The sequence below is a fragment of the Zootoca vivipara genome, chromosome 9 (genome assembly GCF_965207765.1).
Source record: "Zootoca vivipara chromosome 9, rZooViv2.hap1.1, whole genome shotgun sequence".
Lineage (NCBI taxonomy): Eukaryota > Metazoa > Chordata > Lepidosauria > Squamata > Lacertidae > Zootoca > Zootoca vivipara.
Window position 1 is genome coordinate 36,742,431 of NC_142592.1, and position 25,553 is coordinate 36,767,983.

The 25,553-nt window shown below is 42.3% G+C and overlaps 1 protein-coding gene across 4 annotated transcripts in view; it reads right to left on the reverse strand.

Annotated features, from left to right (window-relative positions):
• Positions 1-25,553, reverse strand: part of TMCC3 (transmembrane and coiled-coil domain family 3) — a 90,348-nt gene that overhangs the window by 43,985 nt on the left and 20,810 nt on the right. The window contains exon 1 of one of the 4 annotated variants that reach the window (XM_035126848.3): positions 233-457. The exons of the other annotated variants lie outside the window; for them this stretch is intronic. Coding sequence (XP_034982739.1) covers positions 233-310 — 78 coding nt within the window. The 5' untranslated portion in view covers positions 311-457. Of the gene's footprint in view, positions 1-232; positions 458-25,553 lie in introns of those variants that run through there. 4 annotated transcript variants of the gene reach the window in all.

Genomic DNA, 25,553 nt, shown 5'->3' on the forward strand with positions numbered 1-25,553 from the left:
TAGAGCGAGCTTCAGCCTTGAACCGTCCCAAAGAGTGCAGGGGCAAGAGGGACGCCAGCGGGTATACTGAATCAAACTAAACAGCAACGAGGTTTTGCAGCGATGGCTCAGTTCGAGCAAGTGCCGATGAGAAAAGCAGCGCCGGGCGCTTTCAAACAAGACCCAGCCTTGCAAGCGAGGGAACCCTCAGCCCTGCTGCAGGAGGAGGGAATCGAGGGGGCAGAAAGATTACCCGAGTCTTGAAGCGCCGGTGCCTCTCCGGGTCCGAGTAGGTCCTGTCCACGGCCAGGGCGGTGTCGCTGCCAGGCATGGTGGCCACGTTCTTTCCTGCGCCCTCGACACCCAGCCAGCGCCCGAAACCTCCGTAGCCGAGTAGCGAGGTTGTCGGAGTCCCTCTGCCTGGCCAGGCACAGCACTAGGCTGCCTGGCTTTCGCCGCCTCCTGGGCGTGTGTGCGAGGGGGGGGGCTGGAGCGGTGAAGCTTGGACGAGGCACGCCCACCAGAGGCTCGCCGAGCTCGACTGACGCCCTCCAGCCTTCCGCCGTCTCGCGGCGCGCCTTCCTGAAAAGCGCTCAGGAGGAAACGAGCGGCGTCTATGCCAAAGAAAAAGAACCTCGCCAGAGACAGAAGCGACCGCCCTCCGAAGGTGAAAGGCAGGGGGCTGCTTGGGGGCTGTGGGCTAAACCGAAACCCCCACCCCCCAAACCGCGCCGCCACCCTGGGCTCGAAACACATGTTGCTGCTCCAGTCCCACCCGCACATCCCAAGAGACCACCAGTAAAATAAATTTTAAAAATGCGTGGAACCTCTTAGTTTGCCAATCAAGCCAAAGGAAACGTGCGCGCGCGCACAAAAATAACAGGAAATCTAACGCTTTGCTAGCAACAGTTATCAGTACAGTAAGGCAAAGTGCTGTAATGGAAACGCGGGACTCTTCAGGATCCAAATGGGAAAACTCATTTCCTTGATACCATATACGGATATGAATCGGTAATCAAATGTGATTTGAGCAGGGCTGCTTGAAAAGTGTGAATGGAAACTGCCCAGTTAATTCAGTGGGAGTGGGGGCCACAGGTCCAGCTGCCCTGTTTTAATTTAAAACACAAAAAAGGATAGTTGGAGAAACGGCAGAGAGGAGTAGGCCAAACGGATCAGTGGGACTGGAACACCTCTTCTTTGTAAAGGTAAAGGTAAAGGGACCCCAGACCATTAAGGTCTAGTCGTGACCAACTCTGGGGTTGCGGCGCTCATCTCGTATTATTGGCCGAGGGAGCCAGCGTACAGCTTCCAGGTCATGTGGCCAGCATGACAAAGTCGCTTCCGGAGAACCAGAGCAGCACACGGAAACGCCATTTACCTTCCTGCTGTAGCGATACCTATTTATCTACTTGCACTTTGACGCGCTTTCGAACTGCTAGGTTGGCAGAGCTGGGACCAAACAACAGGAGCTCACCCCGTTGCGGGGATTCGACCCGCCGACCTTCTGATCTGCAAGCCCTAGGCTCTGTGGTTTAACCCACAACACCACCCGCGTCTTCTTTATAAGGAGAGGCTAAATGTTTGGGACTTTCTAAATTGAGATGGGGAGGTAACTAGGGTGAGGGAGTCTGATATTTATGAAATCACAACTAAGATATTGTAGTATGCAGTGCTCATTTAAAAAGCTTTCCTGCCACCCCATTTCTGCTATATCTGTCAGCCAGCATCCCATGATCACGGAGCATGCACAGAACACATTAGGAACATAGGCAGCTGCCATACTGAGTAAGGTCCTTTGATTCATCTAAGACTGTCTACACCAGGCATCCCCAAACTGCGGCCCTCCAGATGTTTTGGCCTACAACTCCCATGATCCCTAGCTAACAGGACCAGTGGTTGGGGAAGATGAGAATTGTAGTCCAAAACATCTGGAGGGCCGAAGTTTGGGGGTGCCTGGTCTATACTGACGCTTGCAAAACAACATCAAACCTGTGGTTACGTAAAATACACTCAACAAACACACAAGACATAACTGACTGTGCTCTTACATAAATAAAATATATTATTCACTGTATGATATCAAATAACTTATAGAGTTCAACGGAAATAACTCACAAAGTTCAATGGAGTAAGCAGAAGACCCAATAGATCAGTTCATTCACAGATCAGTTCATTCACGAGGTCCATACATGTACAGTGGTACCTCGGGTTACAGACGCTTCAGGTTACAGACTCCGCAAACCCAGAAATAGTACCTCACGTTAAGAACTTTGCTTCAGGATGAGAGCAGAAATTGCGCGGGGGTAGCGGGAGGCCCCTTTAGCTAAAGTGGTACCTCAGGTTAAGAACAGTTTCAGGTTAAGAACGGACCTCCAGAACGAATTAAGTTCTTAACCTGAGGTACCACTGTACTAGTGTCTATTCCACCTGTGTCTTTGTACAGTGGTACCTCGGTTTGCGACAGCAATCTGTTCCGCGGAGGCGGTTGCTCGCCGAAATGATTGTTCGCCGAAGGCACGCTTCGGCACATGCGCAAAGCGCCGATAGAGTACTTCTGCGCATGCTCGAGCCGCGCAAATCGCTTCTGCGCGTGCGCGAGCTGCGCAGATCGCGTCTGTGCATCCGCCGCCGCGGAACCCGGATGTAAACACTTCCGGGTCAGCGGCGGTCGCTCGCCGAAGCGGTCGCTCGCCGAGGTAGGCATAAACCGAGGTTTGACTGTATGTTCACATGGGAGCTTGTACAGTTCCACAGAATCCTTTCACAGAGTCTAGACAAGGATTTCTGAAATATTGGCCTTGTTTCGCCATCCTGTAGTTTGCAACTACTACTATGCCATAAGATCCACAATCTTATTACATCACATATGAACTTGTACAACTGATGAAGCCCAACGAGGCCAACATTCCGGAAATCCTTGTCTAGACTCTGTGAAAGGATTCTGTGGAACTGTACAAGCTCCCATGTGGATTGTTTGGACTTTATGAACATACATAGACACACAGGTGGAATAGACACTAGTACATGTATGGACCTCGTAAATGAACTGATCTGTGAATGAACTAATCTACTGGGTCTTCTGCTTACTCCATTGAACTTCATGAGTTATTTCCGTTGAACTCTATAAGTTATTTGATATGATACAGTGAATAATATATTTTATTTATGTAAGAGCATAGCCGGTTACATCTTGTGTGTTTGTTGTCTACACTGACAGGCAGCACCCTGGATTCATTTAGAGGATTTTTTCCTTTAAAAAAATACTACAAATCTTTGGGTTCCTCCCCCCTACCTGCTCTTCTCCTTTAGCGATCACTCATAGCCAAGTAAGATTGTCTTCCATGAATACGGTTTTAGCAGTGTGTCCATAAGTGACTGTGGAGTCCAATTCCAGCTAATACTTTATTGAACTAAGGACTGACACATGAGCTGTATTAATATTTAGGTTGAGGCATGGTGGAGAGAAAGTGAATAGATTTACACCACCAACTCCCTCCTAACATTAGGATTCAAAGCAACCCAGAAGAACAACAGACAAAAGAGAGTGATTCTTCATCAAAAAACACAATTACTGTATGGAACCCCTTACCATAAGACCTGGTAATGGCCACTAGCTATCACAGCAGAGAGCTATGGATAGTTGCATTCATTCCTGGGAATCTGTCCAATCCTTTATAAAAGTTAATGGTACTGAATTTCCTAAGCTAATTACATACATGCTACAAATAAACTGAGACTCAATTCTTTTATATAAGCTAAACAAAAAGCAGATGTTTTAAGGATTTATCCTACAATATTCTCTCTGGTGCAGTGAATATTTCATAAATCATGAGCAACAGCTGTCTAAGTTGATTGATGAGTAAAAGAAAACCACTCAGGAGGTCAAGCTGAGCAATCTAAGTTTGTGCTTTTATTTTATTCTCTCCCCCCCCCCCATTTCTTCCATCTAGTACAAAAGTCTAATACAAGACAGCTTTCCTGTTTTTCTCAAAATTGCCAGACCATGTGGCTCAATTAGTGTTCTTGAAATGGAAAGGCATTGTGCTGGGCAGCAATGCCCTCCTATCGTCACTTTTTCATCTCCTTCTCTTAAAACTCTATCTGTGCTCCCCAGGTGTTATTTCAGTCATTTTGCATTTTGAAAAGAGGGCCATGCAGTGATTTTCTGATGCCGTTGTGGTAGTATAAGATAACATGAAAGCAAAAGCAATTTTCAAGAAACCCTACTTATAGCTTTACTTTACTATCTGAGATTCTAGGAAAATGTATAATAATAGGATGTAATTTCTAATGGTTCAAAAGATGGGTGGCACCTTACTCTCTAAACTACCCGCTCTATAAATGTTTATTGGGACTATTACACAGAGACTGACATGCAGAGAAGCTCACTTATCTCCCTTTCCTTTCCTCTTATCATGCGGCCTAATCAAGGAGTATGAATGGGACTGAGAAGAATGCTTTCTTTGGTTCCTAAGAAATCTTCCTTGCCAGGGATGGAGATGATTCCAGAGTGGCAGTCTGTTCACATTGAAACAACAACAAGTAGACCATGAAGTTAGGATAGCTCAGTTGGTTGAGCATGAGACTCTTAATCTCAGGGTTGTGGGTTCAAGCCTTACATTGGGCAGGGGTTGGTTTAGATGACATTCATGGTCCCTTCGAACTATGACAGGGCAAGAAGCTGACTGCAACATATAACTTATAATCTGTTTATCACAGGAACTGGTCTCTACACCTCAAACAGGATACTGTACAACTGGAACAAGGGTGGCTTGAATAAGTGCTTCTCAAGCTATCTGAGATGGTGGACCAGCAAACCCACCACCACCAACACACTATATGCCAAAGACTTGTTTCATGTCTGGTCCCTGAAGTGCACCATCCAACCTGGGCTGTGATGGTGTTGCCTTTGAGTAGCAGTGCCTAAATGGGGCTGGAGCAACTCCTCAATGAGGACATATTTGCAACATTTGGGGCTTTTTCATTTATAAAAGACTTAAGTAAGGAAGGAGTAACGTACTAATGAGACATAAAATTATGCACCGAGTGGTGAAAGGAAATTAGAGCTTTCCTCCCTCTCTCATAATAGCAGAACCAGGCTCATCCAGATAAGCTGACTATTGGAAGATTCAGAACAAACAAAAAGAAGTACGTCTTCACATAGCACTGAGTTTAACTATGGAAGTCACCACTCACAAGATGTAGTAGTAATGGATGCTAACTTACTTGAGTAGCTTTAAGTGGTGCAGCAGCAAAACTGCTAGCACATGTGCAAAGCTAAGCAGGGTCTGGTATGGTTTCAAATTGGATGGGAGACCGCGTGTTGAGTTTCCTGCATTGCAGGGAGTTAGACTTGATGACCCTCGGGGTACCTTCCAACTCTATGGTTCTATGAAAAGGGGATTAGACGGATCGATGTCTATATAGTCATGATGCCAAGATACTACATCTAGTATCAGAGGTGGTACACTGCTGAAGTCTGAATGCCAGTTGCTGGGCAACAGGAGCAGGAGAGCCCTGTTGTGCTCATGTCCTGCTTGCAGGCCTCCCACAGGCATCTGGTTGGCTACTATGAGAACTAGATGGGCATTTGTTCAGATCTTGTAAGGCTCTTATGTTCGTGGGTGGACCAGAAATGTGGAGATCAGGAGTTCAAATTTACAAACACAATCTGAATCCTGTCTACTCATAGCAGTTATTGCGATGCATGCACACTGGACACCTGCACAGAATTGTCTAATAATAATCTGAAGGACATTTGGTTCAATCCTCTGTAAATGCAACGGTGTTATCCACATTAAGTACCCTTTACAAACTAGCTGGTATGATCAAGGCTGCAGCGTGTTCAAATTGTAAGCAGAAGCAAACAAGGTGCCCTATACAACTTTGTTTTCAAGCTTCAAGTAACAGCACCCATGAGACATGCATATACATTGCACCTGCAGATACCCAAGGGATTTAATTCAGATTTTCAAATATTCCCATAATTGCTTGCATGGTTTACTAACCATTCTATGCGTAGGAAATACCACAGTCAGCAGTTAATTGTGCAGAATTAAAATATCAAATAAGCTGCATGGAAACACTGATAGCATGAAGAAGAAAGGTAGCTCACACGGCAGTTTTCCATCTCTACCGTATGTATAACTGCGTATATAATATCAATTGTCTTCTTCTTTCAGAAAATTATTACCATTTCAGTGCATTTGCTTGTGAATAGATAGCAGAATTACCCTCTATAATGAGTGCAACCTAGTTTATAGAAACTTTAGGCCTAGTTCCACAAACAGCTGTTGAGGTGGTAAACCTAGGTCCAGACTGTGCAGGCAGGAACTCACATGACTGAATGCTCCTTCCCCAATTTACATTAAATCCACAGGGATTTTTTTTATGAAGGATAATTTAATCATGTACTCCCATCTGGAGTCTGAGGTAGTACAGTTCAGACAGAGGTTCACTACCTCAGCGTTTCTCAACCGCTGTTCCGCGGCACACTAGTGTGCCGCGAGACGTGCGGCGGCGAGAAGGGCGATTTGCATTGTCACATGCCTGGCGGCCGCCAATAACCAACACTAACCCGCCGGAAAGCAATATTTCTCCTCCTCTTTCCCAAAGCTCAGTGCAAACGAGCCTGGCAGCCGCCAATACACAACGCTGACCCGCCGGAAAGCAATATTCCTCCTCCTCTTTCCCAAAGCTCAGTGCAAACGAGCCTGGCGGCCGCCAATACACAACACTAACCTGCCAGAAAGCAATATTTGGCAAGTGTTTCTTACAGTCATAATTATAATATAGGGCGGCACAGAGTTAATTTTTTTAACTTTTTAATGGTGGTGTGCCTCGTGATTTTTTTCACGGAACAAGTGTGCCGTGCCCCAAAAAAGGTTGAGAAACACTGCACTACCTTATCTGCTTTTTTTGGAAGAAGCAAGCCTTAGTGCGCTACCAATGAAGGATGGAATATAAACTTGATCAGAAGCTGCCAAAAGTATGCACTTTGCACAAAACTAGCTGTCTAGTCCTGTTATGTTGGGTGAGTTTCAGTTAGTAAGGCTTGAGGATGCAGACAAGGTGCTTGAATTGGTCAGGGCAGCAACTTGCCCCCTTGGCTGATAAAAACTAGCTGGGAGGGGGCAGGTGGCTGGGCCAGGGAGATGATTACCGTAATGCCTCCTTGTGAGAGGGAGTGGTCCCTGCCTGCTTCAAGCAGGCAATGGTAAAACCCTTTCTGGATCCAGAAAATCTAAGTAATTATATTGGCCAGTTACCAATATCCCTTTCTTGGCCAAGGTTCTTGAGTGGGTGGTTGCAGACTAGACCCAGGTGCTCTTGGAGGAAAATGGTTTTCTAGATTCATTTCAATCAGGGTTTAAGCTGGGTATTAGCACAGAAACTGCTTTGGTCACCCTGTGTGATGCCTTCTGTCGCGGGGGGGGGGGGACGTGTTCTTGTTCATTCTCCTTGACCTGTCAGTGGCCTTTCATACCTTCAACCATGGTATCCTCTGGACCAGCTCTCTGATTTAGGGGTGGGTGACACTGCTTTATGGCAGTTCCAGTCCTACTTGGATGGTTGTTTCCAGAGAGTGATGCTTGGGAGTGCTCTTCAGTTCCATGGAACCTTTAATGTGGGGTTCCTCAGGGTTCTATGTTATCCCCCACACTGTTTAATATCTACATCAGGCATCCCCAAACTGCGGCCCTCCAGATGTTTTGGCCTACAACTCCCATGATCCCTAGCTAACAGGACCAGTGGTCGGGGAAGATGGGAAGTTTGGGGATGCCTGATCTACATGAAACCACTGAGTGGGGTCATTGGGAGTTTTTGAGTACTTTAGCAGCAGCATGCTGATAACATGCAGCTCTACTTTTCCTTTACATCTGCAAGTGTGGCAGTGGATGTACTGGACCGTTGTCTTGCCTTGGCAATGGACTGGATGAGAGCCAATAAACCAAAGCTCAATCCACATAAGACTGAGACACTGTTAGTGTGTGGTTCCTTAGACCAGATGGATGGGACTTGGTGGAGTTACACTCCCTCTGAAGAAGCAAGTATGCAGCTAGAAGGTACTTCTGGATCCACTGCTGTCACTTGAGGCTCAGGTAGCCTTGGTCACATGGTCACCAGCTTCAGCTGGTGGAGCAGCTGCACCCTGTCTGGTGTCATGGACTGGCTGGATGTAGAGGAGTGGTGCAGGGCACAAGCTGGGGAACTGCCAGGGGATTGGTGGTGGGACAACAATAATAGCTGTCTGATAGCTGAGTGGTCAGAGGGAGCAGATTGGGAGCAGGATGTCAGGAGTATGGGCAGGAGTCAGGCTCTGGGGCCTGTAGTGCTTTGCAGGACTGGGGCCTGCCTCAGCTTGTGCTGGGGAAGCAAGGCATGGCCACACAGGTGAAGACATCAGCTTGTGCTGGAGAGGCAAGGAGTAGTCACCCAGGTGAGGCCACTTGAGATCTCACTGCACCTGGTGGCAGGAGCTGGGAGGGATAAAAGCCCAGCATTTCCCTTCAGCTCTTTGCCACAGCAACGCTATCCCTGCCTGTTTGCATCTGGCCTCTTGATCCTTGCTCCTTGGACCCTTGCCTTGCCAACACCTTGATTCTTGCTCTGTGGACCCTTGCCTTGCCAACACCTTGATTCTTGCTCCGTGGACCCTTGCCTTACCGACGCCTTGATCCTTGCTCCGTGGACCCTTGCCTTGCCGACGCCTTGATTCTTGCTCCGTGGACCCTTGCCTTGCCGACGTCTTGATCCTTGCTCCGTGGACCCTTGCCTTGCCGACGCCTTGATCCTCGACCCTTGTACCTTCGCCTTGCTTCTTGTTCCTTGAACCTTCGCCGTGCTTCTTGTTCCTTGAGCCTTCGCCTTGCTCCTTGCTCCTTGGACCTTTGCCTTGCCGACGCCTTGCTCCTTGACTCCCAGACCTTCGCCTCTGCCTTGCTCCTTGACCCTGCGACTGCCTGCTGCTGGACCCTCAGCCCTGCACCTGTTCCTGCTTCTACACCACCATCTTGCCTCTGGTCCTGACGCCCGTCGACCGGACCGTGACACAGGAGGTGTTGGAAGCTGACGAGGTAACAGGGTTTAGTGAGCAGGAAGAGCTCTGGCTATGAAGCACTGCATCACAACTAAGGGTTCTTATTATTGTATGAGCTCTCTCTGTTGTTGACAGAAAAAGCATTTCAGGCCTTATCTGTTTGACCTTGTATGACAGATAATAGCCACTATGCAGGAAATCACAAAGGTTTTATTGTCCATGCTTTTCTCATTTTCCAGTATGCTATGATCACAAGGAAAGTAACTGTCAACCAAATGCTATTTGGCCTGCCATGTAAATAGCAATAAGCTGCAGCAACTATCAGTGCCAGTTCTGTATCAGCCAAGGAATGAGCGGCATGGCTGTGTGACACAGGACATGCTGTATTTCACAAGAACACTATCAATGAACACTCCAAGTAACTGTCATCCTTTCACAATCTCATTAAATGAGGTATTCCAACTGCTAAGGCAAGTGCATCTCTCAGTCTAATGCAACGGACACGAAACCACACAAACTGTTGTGGTATACTACATAAACTTACTCAGGTAGTTGATTCCATTTGTCATTTCCCCTAATAACCGAGGCGGGTGGCGCTGTGGGTTAAACCACAGAGCCTAGGGCTTGCCGATCAGAAGGTCTGCGGTTCAAATCCCAGTGACAGGGTGAGCTCCCGTTGTTCGGTCCCTGCTCCTGCCAACCTAGCAGTTCGAAAGCATTGACATGTGCAAGTAGATAAATAGGTACTGCTCCGACGGGAAGGTAAACAGTGTTTGCATGCGGTGCTCTGGTTTCGCCAGAAGCAGCTTAGTCATGCTGGCCACATGACCCAGAAGCTGTACACCGGCTCCCCCTTCCAGTAAAGCGAGGTGAGCGCCACAACCCCAGATTTGTCCACAACTGGACCAAATGGTCAGGGGTCCCTTTACCTTTACCTTTAATCATAAGCTGAAAGCAACTGGCTTGCATTATATTTATGAATCTGGATTTACTTTTCTCACCTATGTATAGAAAGTAAAAGCTAGGCAGAGAATAAAAGAAGTTCTTCAAGTTTGAGTTCATATGTTTGTTGTTGTTTAGATTTGTATACCGCCCTATACCCATTAGATCTGAGGGTGTTTCACAACATAAAAATACACAAAATACATTATTTATATTATTTATAGTGTGCACATGAGGACGGGTCTCTGCCTAGAAGAGGTTGCAATTTTAAACTTGCCCATGGCAGGAAAGCAGAGGCTGGGGTAAACAGGGTACCAGTATATGATTCTTCCTGTTGCATCTGCTTTGACTTAGGCCACATTCACACCATACATTTAAAAGCTCTATGAAACTACTTTAAACAGTTGTGACTTTCCCCCAAAGAACTCTGGGAGTTGTAGTTTGCTAAGGGTGATGAGAGTTGTTCGGAGACTCCTACACTTCTCACAGAGCTACCATTCCCTGTGAAGAGGGATTGACTGTTAAACCACTCTGTGAATTGTAGCTCTGTGAAGGGAATTGGTGTCTCCTATGTGTGTGTACATACAGGTGTGTTCTCCTAGTACCACCACACATTTATTTTACCTAATTTTCAACCTTGTGATAAGTCCTAAAACCAGCCGTTTAGCATGTTAAAACCATTAGTCAAAAACTGGATAAAATCATGACCTTTAGATAATATGTGCATTTTTCTGCAAGTGGTTTTCCCTGGCTTGCCCCACATTATGCAAATCCTCTTTTGAAATTAGAAAATCAGAGTTCTGTAACTATGTAACCTATGTAACAGGGTAATAGAATGGGTAATAATGCATTAAGTAGTCTTGTGTAATAGCCCATTTAAAAAGGAATAGCCATAGAGGAAATATCTGCATGTCGTACATTACTTAAAGCTCTTAAACAGCTAAAGCCCAAAGGTGTCTTGGAGGTGTCTCTCTAAATCTCCTAACATAGAAATTATGAACGTGTGTTCACTGCATTTAATAAGGGTTTAGTTTCCAATCACAGTTTATTTTGTGGCCCAAACATTCAATGAACACTTACAGTAAATAGAAAACAGCAGATAATCTATTTCATGCTACATACATTTAGAGTTTAAATGAACTGAGGCCAGCTACTGATTCTCAGAAATGCAAAGTCCATGTCCCATTTTACAATTACTGCCGAGGGAGTTATCGACTTCGCCTGCAGAGGTCTAAATGAGCTTTTCATGTCAGATGAAACTGCTGCAATTCTACATTTCTATAACCAATATCATATGCTTTAAAAAAAATGTTCATATTGCACAGTTGAATTGCTGAATTGTAGAGAGACAAAGTGTTAGCAATTTCAGGAACAACTTACCAAAAACATCAAGTTCAAAACATATTTAAACGGCTATTAACTAATAAATTGCACGTCTTTAGTGTCTACAATACCCAACACTGCTGCATTTATGCCAATGCCCTTTTAAAATGCTCCAGCATCAACTGAAATTGGCAATAGAAATATTCAGGACCTCTTCATTTTCTAAAAATGTTTGCTGTTTTATCGCTGGGATCAGCTGAATGGAATAACCAATAGACCAATTAATTAACAGGCCAATTATGTTTTGATTCTTTTATGCAAGGACATTTCTTTATCAGTTTTTCACAGTACCTAAGCAGACATCTCAATATTCTAGAAACAGGAACGTCTGCCCAGCCCTTGAAAGGAATCTGAAGATTCCTGCTAATTTAATCTTATTGACCTCATAGCCACTTTCCCTTCAAGCAGTCTTGACTCTTTGAGAAATGCATTGTTTTTACAAGAAGAGGAGGAGGAGGAGGAGGAGGAGGAGGAGGAGGAGGAGGAGGAGGAGGAGTTTGGATTTGATATCCCGCTTTATCACTACCCTAAGGAGTCTCAAAGCTGCTAACAATCTCCTTTTCCTTCCTCCCTCCCACAACAAACACTCTGTGAGGTGAGTGAGGCTGAGAGACTTCAGAGAAGTGTGACTAGCCCAAGGTCAACCAGCAGCTGCATGTGGAGGAGCGGAGTCGCGAACCCAGTTCACCAGATTACAAGTCTATACCGCTCTTAACCACTACAGCACACTGGCAGAGTTTGTATCATTAACATAATATTTTAGGTTTAAAAATGTCTTAAAACTGACTATACACTACTAGAATGTAAATGAAATTTACGTGTCTTGCGCTCTGCCACCTGTTTAGACTTGGTTCTGGTAAACTGTGTTGGGAATAATTTTATCATATCCATACTTCCCATAGATATAGCATCTATGACTTAGCTGGATTTAGAAACTTTGCCTCCCCCAGCTTTTATAACTTAAAATACAATAAATTCATTTTTCCTGTCTGAGGGTGTGTATTTATTGCATGGAACCAATATTTAGGGGAGGGGGGAGCCAATATGTTGTTTTAGCATGCAAAGGGCAACGGTTTTTCTGTCACTCATAAAATATGAGTTGCTACATGATGAAAAACTGAATTATAGTTATAATTATGATAATAATTCCCGAAAAGAAGTACCTGTATTGCAGTGATTAAATACTGAAAATCCCAGATATTCCATCTGTAATATTTTACTTACAAACATTTTCTGAGCGATAAAGTCATCCTGTAGATCAGGCATCCCCAAACTGCGGCCCTCCAGATGTTTTGGCCTACAACTCCCATGATCCCTAGCTAACAGAACCAGTGGTCAGGGAAGATGGGAATTGTAGTCCAAAACATCTAGAGGGCCGAAGTCTGGGGATGCCTGCTGTAGATGATTTGTAGAGGAACAAAGATGCACATCTATTGATAAATTTGAGAATGTGTCAACATACAGACACTTGGCAACACACCTCGTGTTGCAATCCTGCACTCAGTTGTGCAATTTTCAGACTATAGATGTTAGTATTTAGCAGAGTACAAAAGATTGACAGCAATAATTGATGTTCCCATTATTTTCCTTTCAATAATAGAAATCTGTGTAAGCCAAATGTTTTTAGTATATGAAGAACAAGACTTTCCATAGAGAGTGTAGTTTCAAATCCTAACCAATGAGCTCATCAACATTTCTCTCTCTCTTTCACACATACACACAGAGAGATCTCTTTGAAATGAGAATGATGTTAGTTATGTCATGCATTGGAGACCAAGCGCTATACATGTGATAAATTAATAGCAAAATTCAGTCAAGCAAGAAAATCAGAATGACACAAGACAAAAAGCTTAGTTTTCTTACAAGACAGACCACTTGCAGATTCTCTCTTGTAAATCTTAACCATCCAAAGAATTGTGTTCCCTCTCTCAGATATTAAACTACATTTGTTCTTCTACAGTCATCATAGAAATATGACACGAGTCAGCTATCAACAGTGGTCAGATTACGACATCTTGGGGACAAGCATATGAAATGCAAAACAATATTAGATTACATATTCTGCAGTAGCAGAGATAAAACCATTGTCGAGGAAACTGTCATGAATTGCTGTTGATTAAAGTTTCTTGCTAGTTATTATCCTATGTAACATCACATGTCTGATTCAGCAGATGATTTCAGAAACATACTCATTATATTTCTGCCTGAAACACATTTACACTGAAATATAATCAACCCCATTTGATTTAGACAAGAATTTTCTTCCAAGTAAAAGCTTTGAATTTCACTTTTCTGTTTTGAACTTCAGAAAAGTTCCAAATTAGTTTAAATCAGGCCACCAGAGTATATCTACTATAAAGCAGTACTTAAAAAACTAAATACATTCAACTAAAAATCATTTGCAGTATTTTAATGTCCCCTGTCCAACCAGAGTTGGGAAGCGGAGTCTCAGAGCTCCCCCTTGTGAGCATTAAGTGCTCACAACATGGAACCAGGCAGAGAGCCTTGAGTTGCATGACCTACCGTATCTTCTGAGCTATAGTCTACCTGTGGCCACCTGTACATACTGGCTGGGGTGTGCTGCTATATTTGGAAGCTGCATTACACCATATTGTCTGTTCTGTCATGATGACAGGAAAGGACCATAGCTCAGAGAGCCAGTGTGGTGTAGTGGTTAAGAGCGGTAGACTCGTAATCTGGGGAAGCGGGTTTGCATCTCCGCTCCTCCACATGCAGCTGCTGGGTGACCTTGGGCTAGTCACACTTCTTTGAAGTCTCTCAGCCCCACCCACCTCACAGAGTGTTGTGGGGGAGGAGGGGGAAAGGAGATTGTTAGCCGCTTTGAGACTCTTTCGGGTAGTGATAAAGCGGGATATCAAATCCAAACTATTCTTCTTCTTCAGTTGTAGAGCATCTGCTTTGCATGCAAAAGTTCCCAGGTTCAACTCAGGCATTTCCAGATAGATGTGGAAATGTCCCTTACCTGAAACCCTGGAAAGTTGCTGCTGGCCGTTGTTTATCTCAGATGGATCAGCTGATCCACAAGTGTCTCATACATGACTGGATAAGTATTTGTTTTTTTAAAATTTGTTGCTCCTTTGGGAGAAGAAACTCCAATTGGAAATTATTTATATAAATGAACATGAAAAAACCAAGGGCATGGTTTTTTTTTTTACGTATGGGCTGGTAGAGTTTATACAGGGGAGGACAAGCAAATGCTGTGTTTGCTTGTAGAAAGTTGCCCCATGTGCGCTGCATCTCATCATATACCTCTTTCAAGGTAGTGCCAGGATATGGTGAAGGTTGCCATACTTCTGGAATTTCCTGGACATATCTGGAATACTGCTGTCTCTTGCATTGTCTAGGCGGACAACTTTGCCAAAAAACAACTTTTCTGTCCGGATTTTCACTGTTTGAAATCTGGGAACCCTACCCTATGTGCCAACCAGGTTTAAACAAACCTACTTCTGTGGTGGAGCATAATAGAAGATTCCCATCAGAATCATTCCTATGTTCAGAACTGATTGCCATATTTATGGTTTTATAAATAGAATAAGTAAATGCGAATATATCTCTCTAGTACACAAAGCTGTGGCGAAGTTTGTGAGCTGCAAAGCAGGAAGTTCTGAAACAAAAACAGCAAGATAACACCAGGCATCTCAAACTGAAGACACATTCACCTGGCTGCCAATTTCACTGCAGCAAGCCTGGTCAGGTTTCACTGAGTCACACACAAATACACGGTAGCCCGTGCCAGCTAAATGTGCCAATCTGAACCAATCTAAGCCAGTCACTGTAGCTTGGTGTTACTTCCCTTACAATCATCACCCAACCAACTGGAAATGAAGGAATGTTGATTTTTACTCAATGAGCTGATACTGAAATGAGAAAAGTGGGCCACAGAATTGACACACCTTCTAGGCAGTCAGTCTGACTTATCTCTGATTCATGCATCACACATTTATTCAGTTGCCTCGGCCAACTATTTCTAGGGGCATTTTGCACTCATTTACACACAACGTAGTTTTCTCCTTTAGCCAAGTCAATACAGACAGCATACATTAAGTGGGTGATCAGGGACCATGGGCAGGTAAGAAATCTAATTTAATAATAATAATAATAATAATAATAATAATAATAATAATAGTACTAATAATGCTTCAGTGAAGGTCCATTCAAAGGGATTTTGTATTACCATCTAGGTAGAGCACATCTTCTTTCCTTTCTATGATGTGGCAAGACATCTTTCCTTTCTATGATGTGGCAAGACATAAACCAGTCCAAACCTCTGTCTTACCTACTGGCTGCAGATTGTTCACTTGAGTCCATTGTCATTTGCAGATTCTCCCAGCCACCTATCTGGGAGAAAGTTTAAATGGCCCAACCGCATGACTGGGGACTGCATGCACAGGCCTTTCCTACAGAATTGTCATTGTGCCTGAACAGGATTCAACGGGAAAGCCCCACCTATGTAGTTGGGTTGTTTAAAAATATTGTCCCAGTCAGGGTAAGCGATGTGGTTCCCATATGGCTGTGAAAACATCTAGAGAACATTTGACTTCTGGAACAAAGACTTGATCATTTAATATAGGGTAGACATGACTTTGTCACCAGGCTGCTCAGTTTACAGTGACGGTTCCATTCATATGATAGCTGCTCCTAATTTAGAGCAAAATCAGATCAAACGCTCATTAACTGGAAGACAAAGGAAATTTTGCTTAGCAGGGAGACAAATTTATTTTCTTTTGTATAGTTGATGGACTGTTTGCCATGCAGGAAGAGTAGGTGGTTGACTATGACATCAACCTATTGTCTGTTTCTAATTTAAAAACATGCCATGATTTGAGAGGCCCATCTATTTGCATATTTGCATAAAGCAGCATAATTGCAGAACAGGTGCTGACTGATCACCAATGAAGTCTACAGCTTAGCAATCTTAGCATATTCACCCTATAACTGGAAAATAATGATCATAAAGAGCACATAATTGCTGCCTGGACACTATACTTTAAAAGCCCCTTTGTTCCCATTGCACATTACTACCTATGCGATCCTTATGTCGTACAAGGGAGCGGATGGCAAGATTCAAATATGATTTGCCTTATGCTGAATCAGGCATAAGGCACTTCATATTTCATGGGGTCACGAAGAGTCGGACACGACTAAACGACTAAACAACAACAACAACAATGCTGAATCAAACCATTGGTCCATCAAGCTTGGCACTGTCTACTCTGGACCAACTGGTAGCCAGTCTCCAAAGTTTCAGCCAAAAATCTTTCCCACCCCTATTTGCAGATGCAAGCGATTGAACTTACCACCTTTGCCATGCAGACTACATGTTCTACCACTGAGCTACATGCTAGGGGAATTTTCTTCCATTCCTCTGGTGGGGTTCAAATGCCTGAAACCATGGTATGAAGTGAGTTTCTGATTCCAAAGGACAAAGTTGATCAGAATCTTTTCAAATTCCATGTAGGCAGGATTTTTAGCATACATATTGACATGTGAAATGCCCACTTTTCCTACAATACCAGACTATGAAGACACCATGTGTATACACCACACACCCACACTCATTTCACCTAAGTGTGTGAACAAATGCAAAACAACATCTTTTAGAAAACAACTATTCTGGGCTTCCTATTTCCGGTGGTGAGAAATGGCTGACTCCCATACGATCGGATCTCAGCTGTGCCAGTAATTCAGGGCTGATATGGGGGTAATTAGCTCTGGCAGACTCCCCAGGGTAGCGGAGGACTGTCTTGAAGACCCACAGATTTTCCGAGATTGCTAGCTTGCATTGTGCAAGAGGCAGGACACTGGGTCACAGAGCACGACACAGCTGGCACTCTCTGATGGGAATATCTATTCGATAAAATAATCAGATTTGGACAATAAACAGACATAGCCTGGACCGAAGAAGACTGAGAAAAAACCTGTAGATTTGTACAGTCCCTGGCTAGGACTTGAAGGCTCAAACTTCAAAGAGATTCTCTTCATGGTGTTTGGATTAAGGAGGTATCATATGATCTTTTTTTCTTCACAATACTTACAATTGGCTTCTCTGTCAAGCCTCATTAAGAAATCTAATTTATTTTGAGGAATATAGACGGACTATTTATAATTGGATATTCAACTGCGCAACCTTATTTGGTTTGAAAGACTTGATAAAAAAAGGAACGAACAAGATGGTGCTCGTTAATGACGCAGCACAGAAAAAATGTAAGTTCCGCCCTGTTTTGAGGGAAGTAGAGATGCTTGTTGGCTGACTTTGTAGTGATTTGAAACAATAATGTGGGATAACATGCATAGCAGCTGTTTGCAGAATTTCTTCATTAAGTGCGAGAGAGAAGGCTAAATGGATGTCTAGCAGCCCCCCTCCTAGGGCCAGGAGGGGGAATGTGTGGGCTCCGAAAGCTGATTGATCGTCAAATGATTTACATCTGTGGAATACAGTTTACTTATAGTACAAAATGCAAACAGCATGCCTTTCATTAAGCGACAGACTTCGGTAACAGCCCGGATGGGAGCAATTTAACAACTTAATAACACGGGAGTTGCTGCACCATTAAATTTTAAATGAGGTCTTGGACAACAGCCTGGATTGGAAGTGGAATGAGATTGGGAGGGGTTGCGCTGGTAGATAGACAGTTGGAAAAATACACACTTACAAATAAAGCTGTACTCGATGGATGTAAGGATATATAACTTTTGACATGATCGAGAATCGCACAGCCAGGGACGGAGAATTTTAAAGTGGTAAAATCAGAATGTGGAAAATAGGAGAACAAGAAGAAGAAGCAGGAACGAGACATGAGAAGGCTCTTCAGGAGGTCCAGACTATGGGAAGCCCGGGGGTGTGTGTGTGTGTGTGTTAATAATTTGGACTACAATTTGGCTCTCTTCTTTTTTTATTTTAATTGGCTGTCTGTATTGGAAAACTAATAAAAATGATTTTTTTAAAAAAAGAAAAAGAAAACAACTATTCTGAATCCTGACATTTTATGCCTTCAAATAGCATGTTCTTGTTAATCCTACACACTTCAGTGGGACGAGGGACTTACTCCAATGTGTTTTCTTATCATAGCTGTAATGCACTATGCCGGCTTTTTGAGGCTCTTTCTACTTGTGCAGATAAAAGTGAGTTGGTCCTTTCTAAAGTGGGTCAGAAGCAGTAAGCAAGGCAAGGCATAATCTCAGTTGGAAAGAATTGTTTTCTTTGTGTTCATTAGGATGAAAGCAGCTTCTGTCCCATTTTGGACAATAGGACTTTCATAGCGGTAGGGAGATAATGGGAGAATTAATGACATTAGCCCAGAAATAGCATTCAACAGTCCGCAAAGTGGCCTACAGTAATAACTATCTTTCGCAGTGTTCCTGTGAGGCAAATAAGCATGTACTATTAGACTGATATAGAACCTGTTTGCTGATAAAGAAGACCTACCCAAGACCCATATTTTTAGCAATAGCCTCTAATTTTGAGTACTGCGGATGAATTCCCAAATAGCAAAAACTTACAGGAGGCTGCATTGCAGGCCTGCATTCATGGTTCTTAGCCTGTGGTTGTCAGAGTGGGAGGATAATGTCCAAAAGGAAGCAAAGGCTGATAGCAAAGAAGCTGGATTTTTCCTACACCATTCCACACTCTCCATTCCCTTTTCCCATTTGATTAAAAGGAAAAAAACACAGAACTAGCCAAAAGCCTTCTACAATATATTATTAACAGTTTTATGAGCTGTGTCCACTCCAGTGATTTATTGCTAAACAGAGAGTCCGCAAAGAAGCCATGAACTCAGTGGTCTTGAAAACCTTGTTCTTTGCACTTCCTATACATTGTGCTCCCATTCACCTTTTCTTTCATAACTTACCCTGATAATCAAAACAGCAAATGTGGGAAACACGATATCACAATATTGTGCACAGGTGAAAGGGATTCAGCCCACATGTAGGAATGGGGGAGACAAACAATTCAGGTCATACTTTAAGACGAACCTACCTAATCCACACTTTCTGAAACAATATGAGAACTGCACAGCTCATCCTTCAAAATTTGCACCTCTTCAAATTTTGCAACACGGTTTTCTGATTTTTGCAATGCAATTAAATGCAGCTGTACACAAATACTGTGTACAAAAATGCATACACTGTGGTAAAGTGTGTACAAAAATACATAAATTAGTAAAAACAAAGTACAAAATCAGAGGAAACTGATTTGCAGTTGTTGTTGTTGTTGTTGTTGTTGTTGTTGTTGTGTGTGTGTGTTTTGTATTTTAGGCAGAATTGTATACATTTTTTTATAATATATTTTTATTAGTTTTCCAATTAAAAACAATTATATCACATCCATTATTTCAAATTATACAAATACATATCAATCAGACCGAATGTTATGCCAAATCATCTAAAATTTTCGGGGTTCCCATGCTTCAAGAAATTGGGGATTCCTCGCAGCTGCCCACTGGCGTCTTTTTCTAAAGTCCAAATCATAACTCAAAGTCTATAATAGTCCCGATCTTTCCCCTACAGTCACAAAGATGTTTTCCTCTTTCATCCGATTTTTCCCCAGCTGCTGAGATAAGTATCAAACGAGATTTCACATATGTTCTTTCTCCTGTGTGAGTTAATCAGTCCGGCCTCCCCATAAATCTTCTTGGTCTGGAGCGTCCCTGTTGCGTCGGTCTTTCAACACTGAGCAGCGCCATCTTAGAAAACTCAAATCACTTTCGTTTTCTTCTCATTAACGATCTTTACAGCTTTTCCAGGCAGGAGACCCAGCCGTCACCTTATGCATAGACTCTTGATAAATTAGTGGCTCTCCTTGCCCTATAGCTGAACTTAGCTTCAGGTCGCTGCTCAAATTCAAAGTGCGTCACGCCTCATAAATCCTCCGAACGCTTTCCAGGCACTCCTATCCAATTAGAGGGGGGCTTCTCTCGTCCACAATTTTACATCTTCAAAAAGTATACTCAATATCAACAATTTATAAAGTTCAACTCCCACAGATATCTTTTATTTCTCGTTCGTTCCAAACAAGCAAGGACATCACGTCCGGGAAGGTATGGAGTAACTCGTAGAGTATATGAAAAAAAATAAAAAAACCTCACTTCCCTTGTCGTTCCGTCCCCATCAATCCTTCTTCCAGATATACTACAGCCTTTGACTCCTCACCCTCAGCAGCGTAAATTCCTCGGCAGTAAACAGAGCTTCTGCCCCTCCTTCTGAAGCGTGTCCATGAATTTAAACCTAATTATCTTCTTTAATCATGGAGATCCCACCATGCAGTTTGGCGTCCGGGAGTTCCGACATTCCTCATGAGTGCTCAGCCCAAGCCCCCCCCCACTCCTTAAACAGTCGGAGTGGGTTTGGGGGCATCGCGGGCCAGCGGCCCCTCTCCGTAACCCCCGGAGAGGGTAGGGGGTTGCCATTTACTCCCCTAGCAACCGCCAAATTCCTGCGGAACCGGAACCTCTAGGCAGAATTGTATACAAATGTGTATATTAGAGGAGATATTCACCAAAAATATGGGTGAATTTTCATCAGGGCTTATTTCATTTTCTTTTTTAAAATCACAAACTGGTGTGGTGATCTTAAAGTTGGAAAAATGGGAAACTGAATGAAACAAAAACTGACAGATTCACCCAGCTGTCCCTGGGTGGGCTCAATCCAACAACAACCTATGGTTAAGAGCCAGACACTGACCCATTGCACCACAGACACCAATGCCCATAATGATATCATGTTTACAGTTGATGTTTACAATTTGTTTTATTTGTATGTTAACTTTAACATTGCATGACTCTTTCAAACGTAGAAGCTGTTTCAATGGCTGAAGCTTAAAACTAAATATTATGCTTTCTTGCTTTCAAACCCTGTTCTTGAGCAAAAATATGTTCTCTCTGCATAGCTACAAGGCAAGAAGGAACAGGATTGTTTGCTCTTAAAAGGCATTCAATGTGCTTTCAAAAACATGTTAAGAATGCTCTCCATTTTATCAAGTCAGATGCCTGCAGGAATATCTTCTTAATATGGATTTCAAATTAAAATACTGCTATTGAATGATGCAGTCCATCAAACCCTGGTTCTACAGAACTTCCATTCAGTTGAAGATTCATTTTCAAGAGACTGAAATGTGAAAAGCCTAAATATATACAGTTCTACAGGGGAAAACCCTGATGCATAGAGGACAAAAATGCACATTATAGAGAATATATCTGTTCACAGTTGATGAAAGGAACATTGAAATGCTATTCAAAGTCCAGAGTCTTGCATGGCCATCAATAAATTTTAAAACCATATTACAAACAAATTTAACACCTAGTTTCTGTCTTGCACTCATGTACTCTGACCACAAGAGAGAAGTGCAAGAGCACTTCAAGTGAGACATGTGAATATCTGTCATTCTTCATATTCTAGTTTTTCAGGCATCAAAGACTCTGTGTGCATGCATTCATTTATATCTCAGGGACTACCATATTAAAAGCAAAACCTTCTCAGCAGTGTCCCTCTCTGTCTGAGGAATGCTTTCTCTAAAGAGGCCTACCTGCACCAGGAAAAACATCCCATTTTAGTTAACATTATTATAGACTATTTATTATTAACACTTTTGTCTTTATTTATTGTCACTGGGTAATTTGATTGTGGCTGTTAACATTTATGCTCTGTACTGCTTTTGGGTTTTAATATATATGTGCTTGTTTTAAATTCCTTGTACACCACTCAGAGAACTAAATTATGGGAAGATTTATTGTTATTTTACTATTATTTATTAAATTTGTATACCACCCTTCACTAGAAGATCCCAGAGAGATTCACAATAGAAAAAATACAAAATGAGAAAACAAAAATACCTAACAAAAACCAAAAACAAACCAATAACCCCCCTTCCACAAACACATTTTAAAATGTTTTTATATTAAAGCTCAATAAGGATTTTTAAATGTAGACTTAAAATACAATTGCTTTTTAAGTGCAAGAATCAATGTGCTATGAAATTTGCGACCTACCTGCAGCTCCTCCTTGTATGTGGAACACACCATTTTAAAACAGTTATTAATACAGTATAGGATTACTCTTATTGTATTGCAATAATGTCCTGCGAATCCAACAGAGACCGAGTTACATAAAGACATTTATAGATTATAGAACTTCCCTAATGAAATGCTGAATTAATAATCACTATAATTGAAAGTAAATGAGTGGGAACAAATGTGTCAGAAAATAAAATAAAAATGTGGAGAGAGATTTAAAACAAAATGTTTTGACAACAGGTGGTGTTCGGGCAATCAACATTTTTATATTTCTCCTATGACATGTAAAATGAACATTGTATTCTTTATTGAGATGGAAAGAGGGGAAATAAAACCAAATTTATAGCAATGGTAAAACTATATTATACAGAGACCACTGGGTAGAATCATATAGTTACTAGGGTTAGTTTCATTTTCTCTCAATCTCATTGGCAACAACAATCTTACCATCTGATTTCCTTTAGCTCTCCATATCCAATATTCTCCTACATAAATTATTATTATTTCATAAGAATGGATTTGCTATTTTTTATACTGTACAGTGAAAAGCTTTGTTTTTCTGAAACACGTTTGTGTGAGTCTGAAAAGGGAATTTGTACCTTTCTATCGTGGATGAGAGATTGTGCTCTGTGGGCTTCAGATGCACATGAACACACATGTATCTCATCATTCTATGATTCCATGTGCAAAAACTAACCAAGTCAGGGGCTGGAATTTACTTCAACAGTGGTGATAAGACAGTGCCCTGTGCCCTCACCTCAGAGTGCCAGGCTATCTTAGAGGGGTGAAGGCACAGGGCAGGACACATACAGCTCTTCCTTTCAACACCTCACTGTTCCCCAGCACCTCCTGCCTAAGGGGGTTGCCTCACTCAGCCTCCTGGTGGTGTCAGCCCTATGCAAAGGTATCTTTAGCCTTTTCCTTGAAAGGCTATATATCCCATGAACATAATTGTGAATCCCATAATTGCGACTGACGAAAAAGGACTGTTTTCAATGATCAAATCCCGCACCAGAGCATTAGTAAATTTCAAAATCAGTAAATATATATCTATTGTTGTGGTGGTTCAATTTTTTAAAAAATAATGTTTCAGTATATCAAAATGTTATGAGTTGCTAGGTTGGGAGGGGGGAGGAGCTAAAATCCACCTAAATGTGTTGTGAATTTAGTAAAAGTTAGACTTAATCAAGGCTTGATTAAAGTTTGCCCAACACGGAAAACCCCTGGATTCAGTTATGCTGACAAGATAAGCCAGCTCAGCAGAGGGCAAAGCCCAATGATGGCTCATCAAGTGAATCATCAGAGGGCAATGTAAAGTAGGGGGGGCCTTTTTTTGCTGGGTGCTAGTGGACAGAGGCAAAGGCCAGGTTTAGGGTTTCAACTTTGAATGACGTAGGCTTGGAACTGGGTAGCAGCGAGAAGAAGGCAGGACAGAACTTAAAGTGAGCTGGGGGTGACAGGATGAGAAAGAGACACAGAGGATGGCTTTTTGCTGTCCTTTGAATCCAATGAGGCAGCGTATGGAGGAGGCTGGACCCTCTTGGGATGTGAATGCTCTGAAATCCCTTCATTTAGGTTCAGGTTGTATATATGTGCAAATAAGCCATATATTATAAAGATACCATAATCTCTGCTGTGCCTTATTCCCAAAAGGAAACAGGTAAGTGACAGAAACCACTGGAATATCCAGCTCATGGAGATTGGGGTGTCGTGTAACAATATATGTTTATGTTGCATCCTGCTCTGGAGTTGGTTTTAATGAGTTGGTTCTAAATCACCTAAGTAAATAAATATTGTAAGTCAACTCGGGCATTACAGAATTAGAAATTACATGTATAGATCATAGAGGTGGATGGGATCCTGAGGACCATCTAATCCAACCCTCTGCAATACAGGAATATGCAGCCGTCCCATACGGGGATCGGAACCTCCAGCCTTGGCATTATCAGCAGCACAGAAGATGTAAACAGAAAAGTAATTTGTGCATGAGATTCAACTTGGATGTGGATGAAAAGAAAATGTCACATGCAGCCCTGCACAACATGCTGTAGTACCTAAGGGAAAACAAACATTTCCTTTTGCAAATGGGTCCTTAGATGTTTCATCTAAATCAGCAAGGTTTTAGTGCTTAAGAATCCATAGACCCCATGGAACCTATTGCTCCATAAAGATGCAAAGTCACCAAAAGTATCCTTCACATTGCTACTAGAAACAAAGTACATGCAAAAGCATAGATTACCTTTATTATATTCTTTCCCACATTTTCTAATCCTATGAGGTCAAACCACACAAGTCAATGTGATGAGTATTCAGTACCCAGCAAAATCAAGACCCTTAATGAAAAATTATGCACAATTTGTAATGGCACTGTTTCTCTCTGGTTTTCTTGCTGTTTTACATGTTCTTTCTTTACCTCAGGGAGAGAGAGAGAATAATTTGGAGAACTTTGAAAGCTCATTAATAACAGACTACTGTAATTGCTGCACAATAATATGTTATGTTCTTATAGTAGGCATCCTAAAAATTATACTTTCAGATACATTTCAGTAGCATTTTCCTTACATTTTAGTCATCATGCCAAGTGTCTCATATGAAAATGTTTAAAGGGTCATTTATCTTTTCCCATAACATGAGCATGCACATACAAACATTTCAGTTTAATCAAAAGATACCAATATTTGCACATGCTCACTTACAGTAGTTAAGTAATTCAGGACACAACAAGGCATGGGATATCCAGCCATCCTGTCTGATCACTGCAGTTATATTTTATAGACAATCACTTCATTTTAACATCTATCCATTTAACACCCCAAGGTCTCATGATATTATCAGGCCATCATAAGCAGAACTGAGGCTTGTAAACCACGACAGTACTTTTTATGAGATAATCTTCCTATTTGTAATTTGATTTTGACTGTCTCTTCAAGTCTTGGTATAAGGTATAAGGTAACATACAACTGGAGCATGAAAAAAAGTAAAACTGCCCTGGTGATCAATTCATAGCAATGCATTTTCCCGCTTCAGGCAAACATGTATTAGTGATTTGAGTATCCTCAATTATTTCAAGGTAATATGCAAATGTGTTCTGACTGCATGGTTCATATATGGACATGTGCTTTTGAATCTACAATAGAGGGCACTACATCTATATGGCAAATATATATTTTTGAAAATTA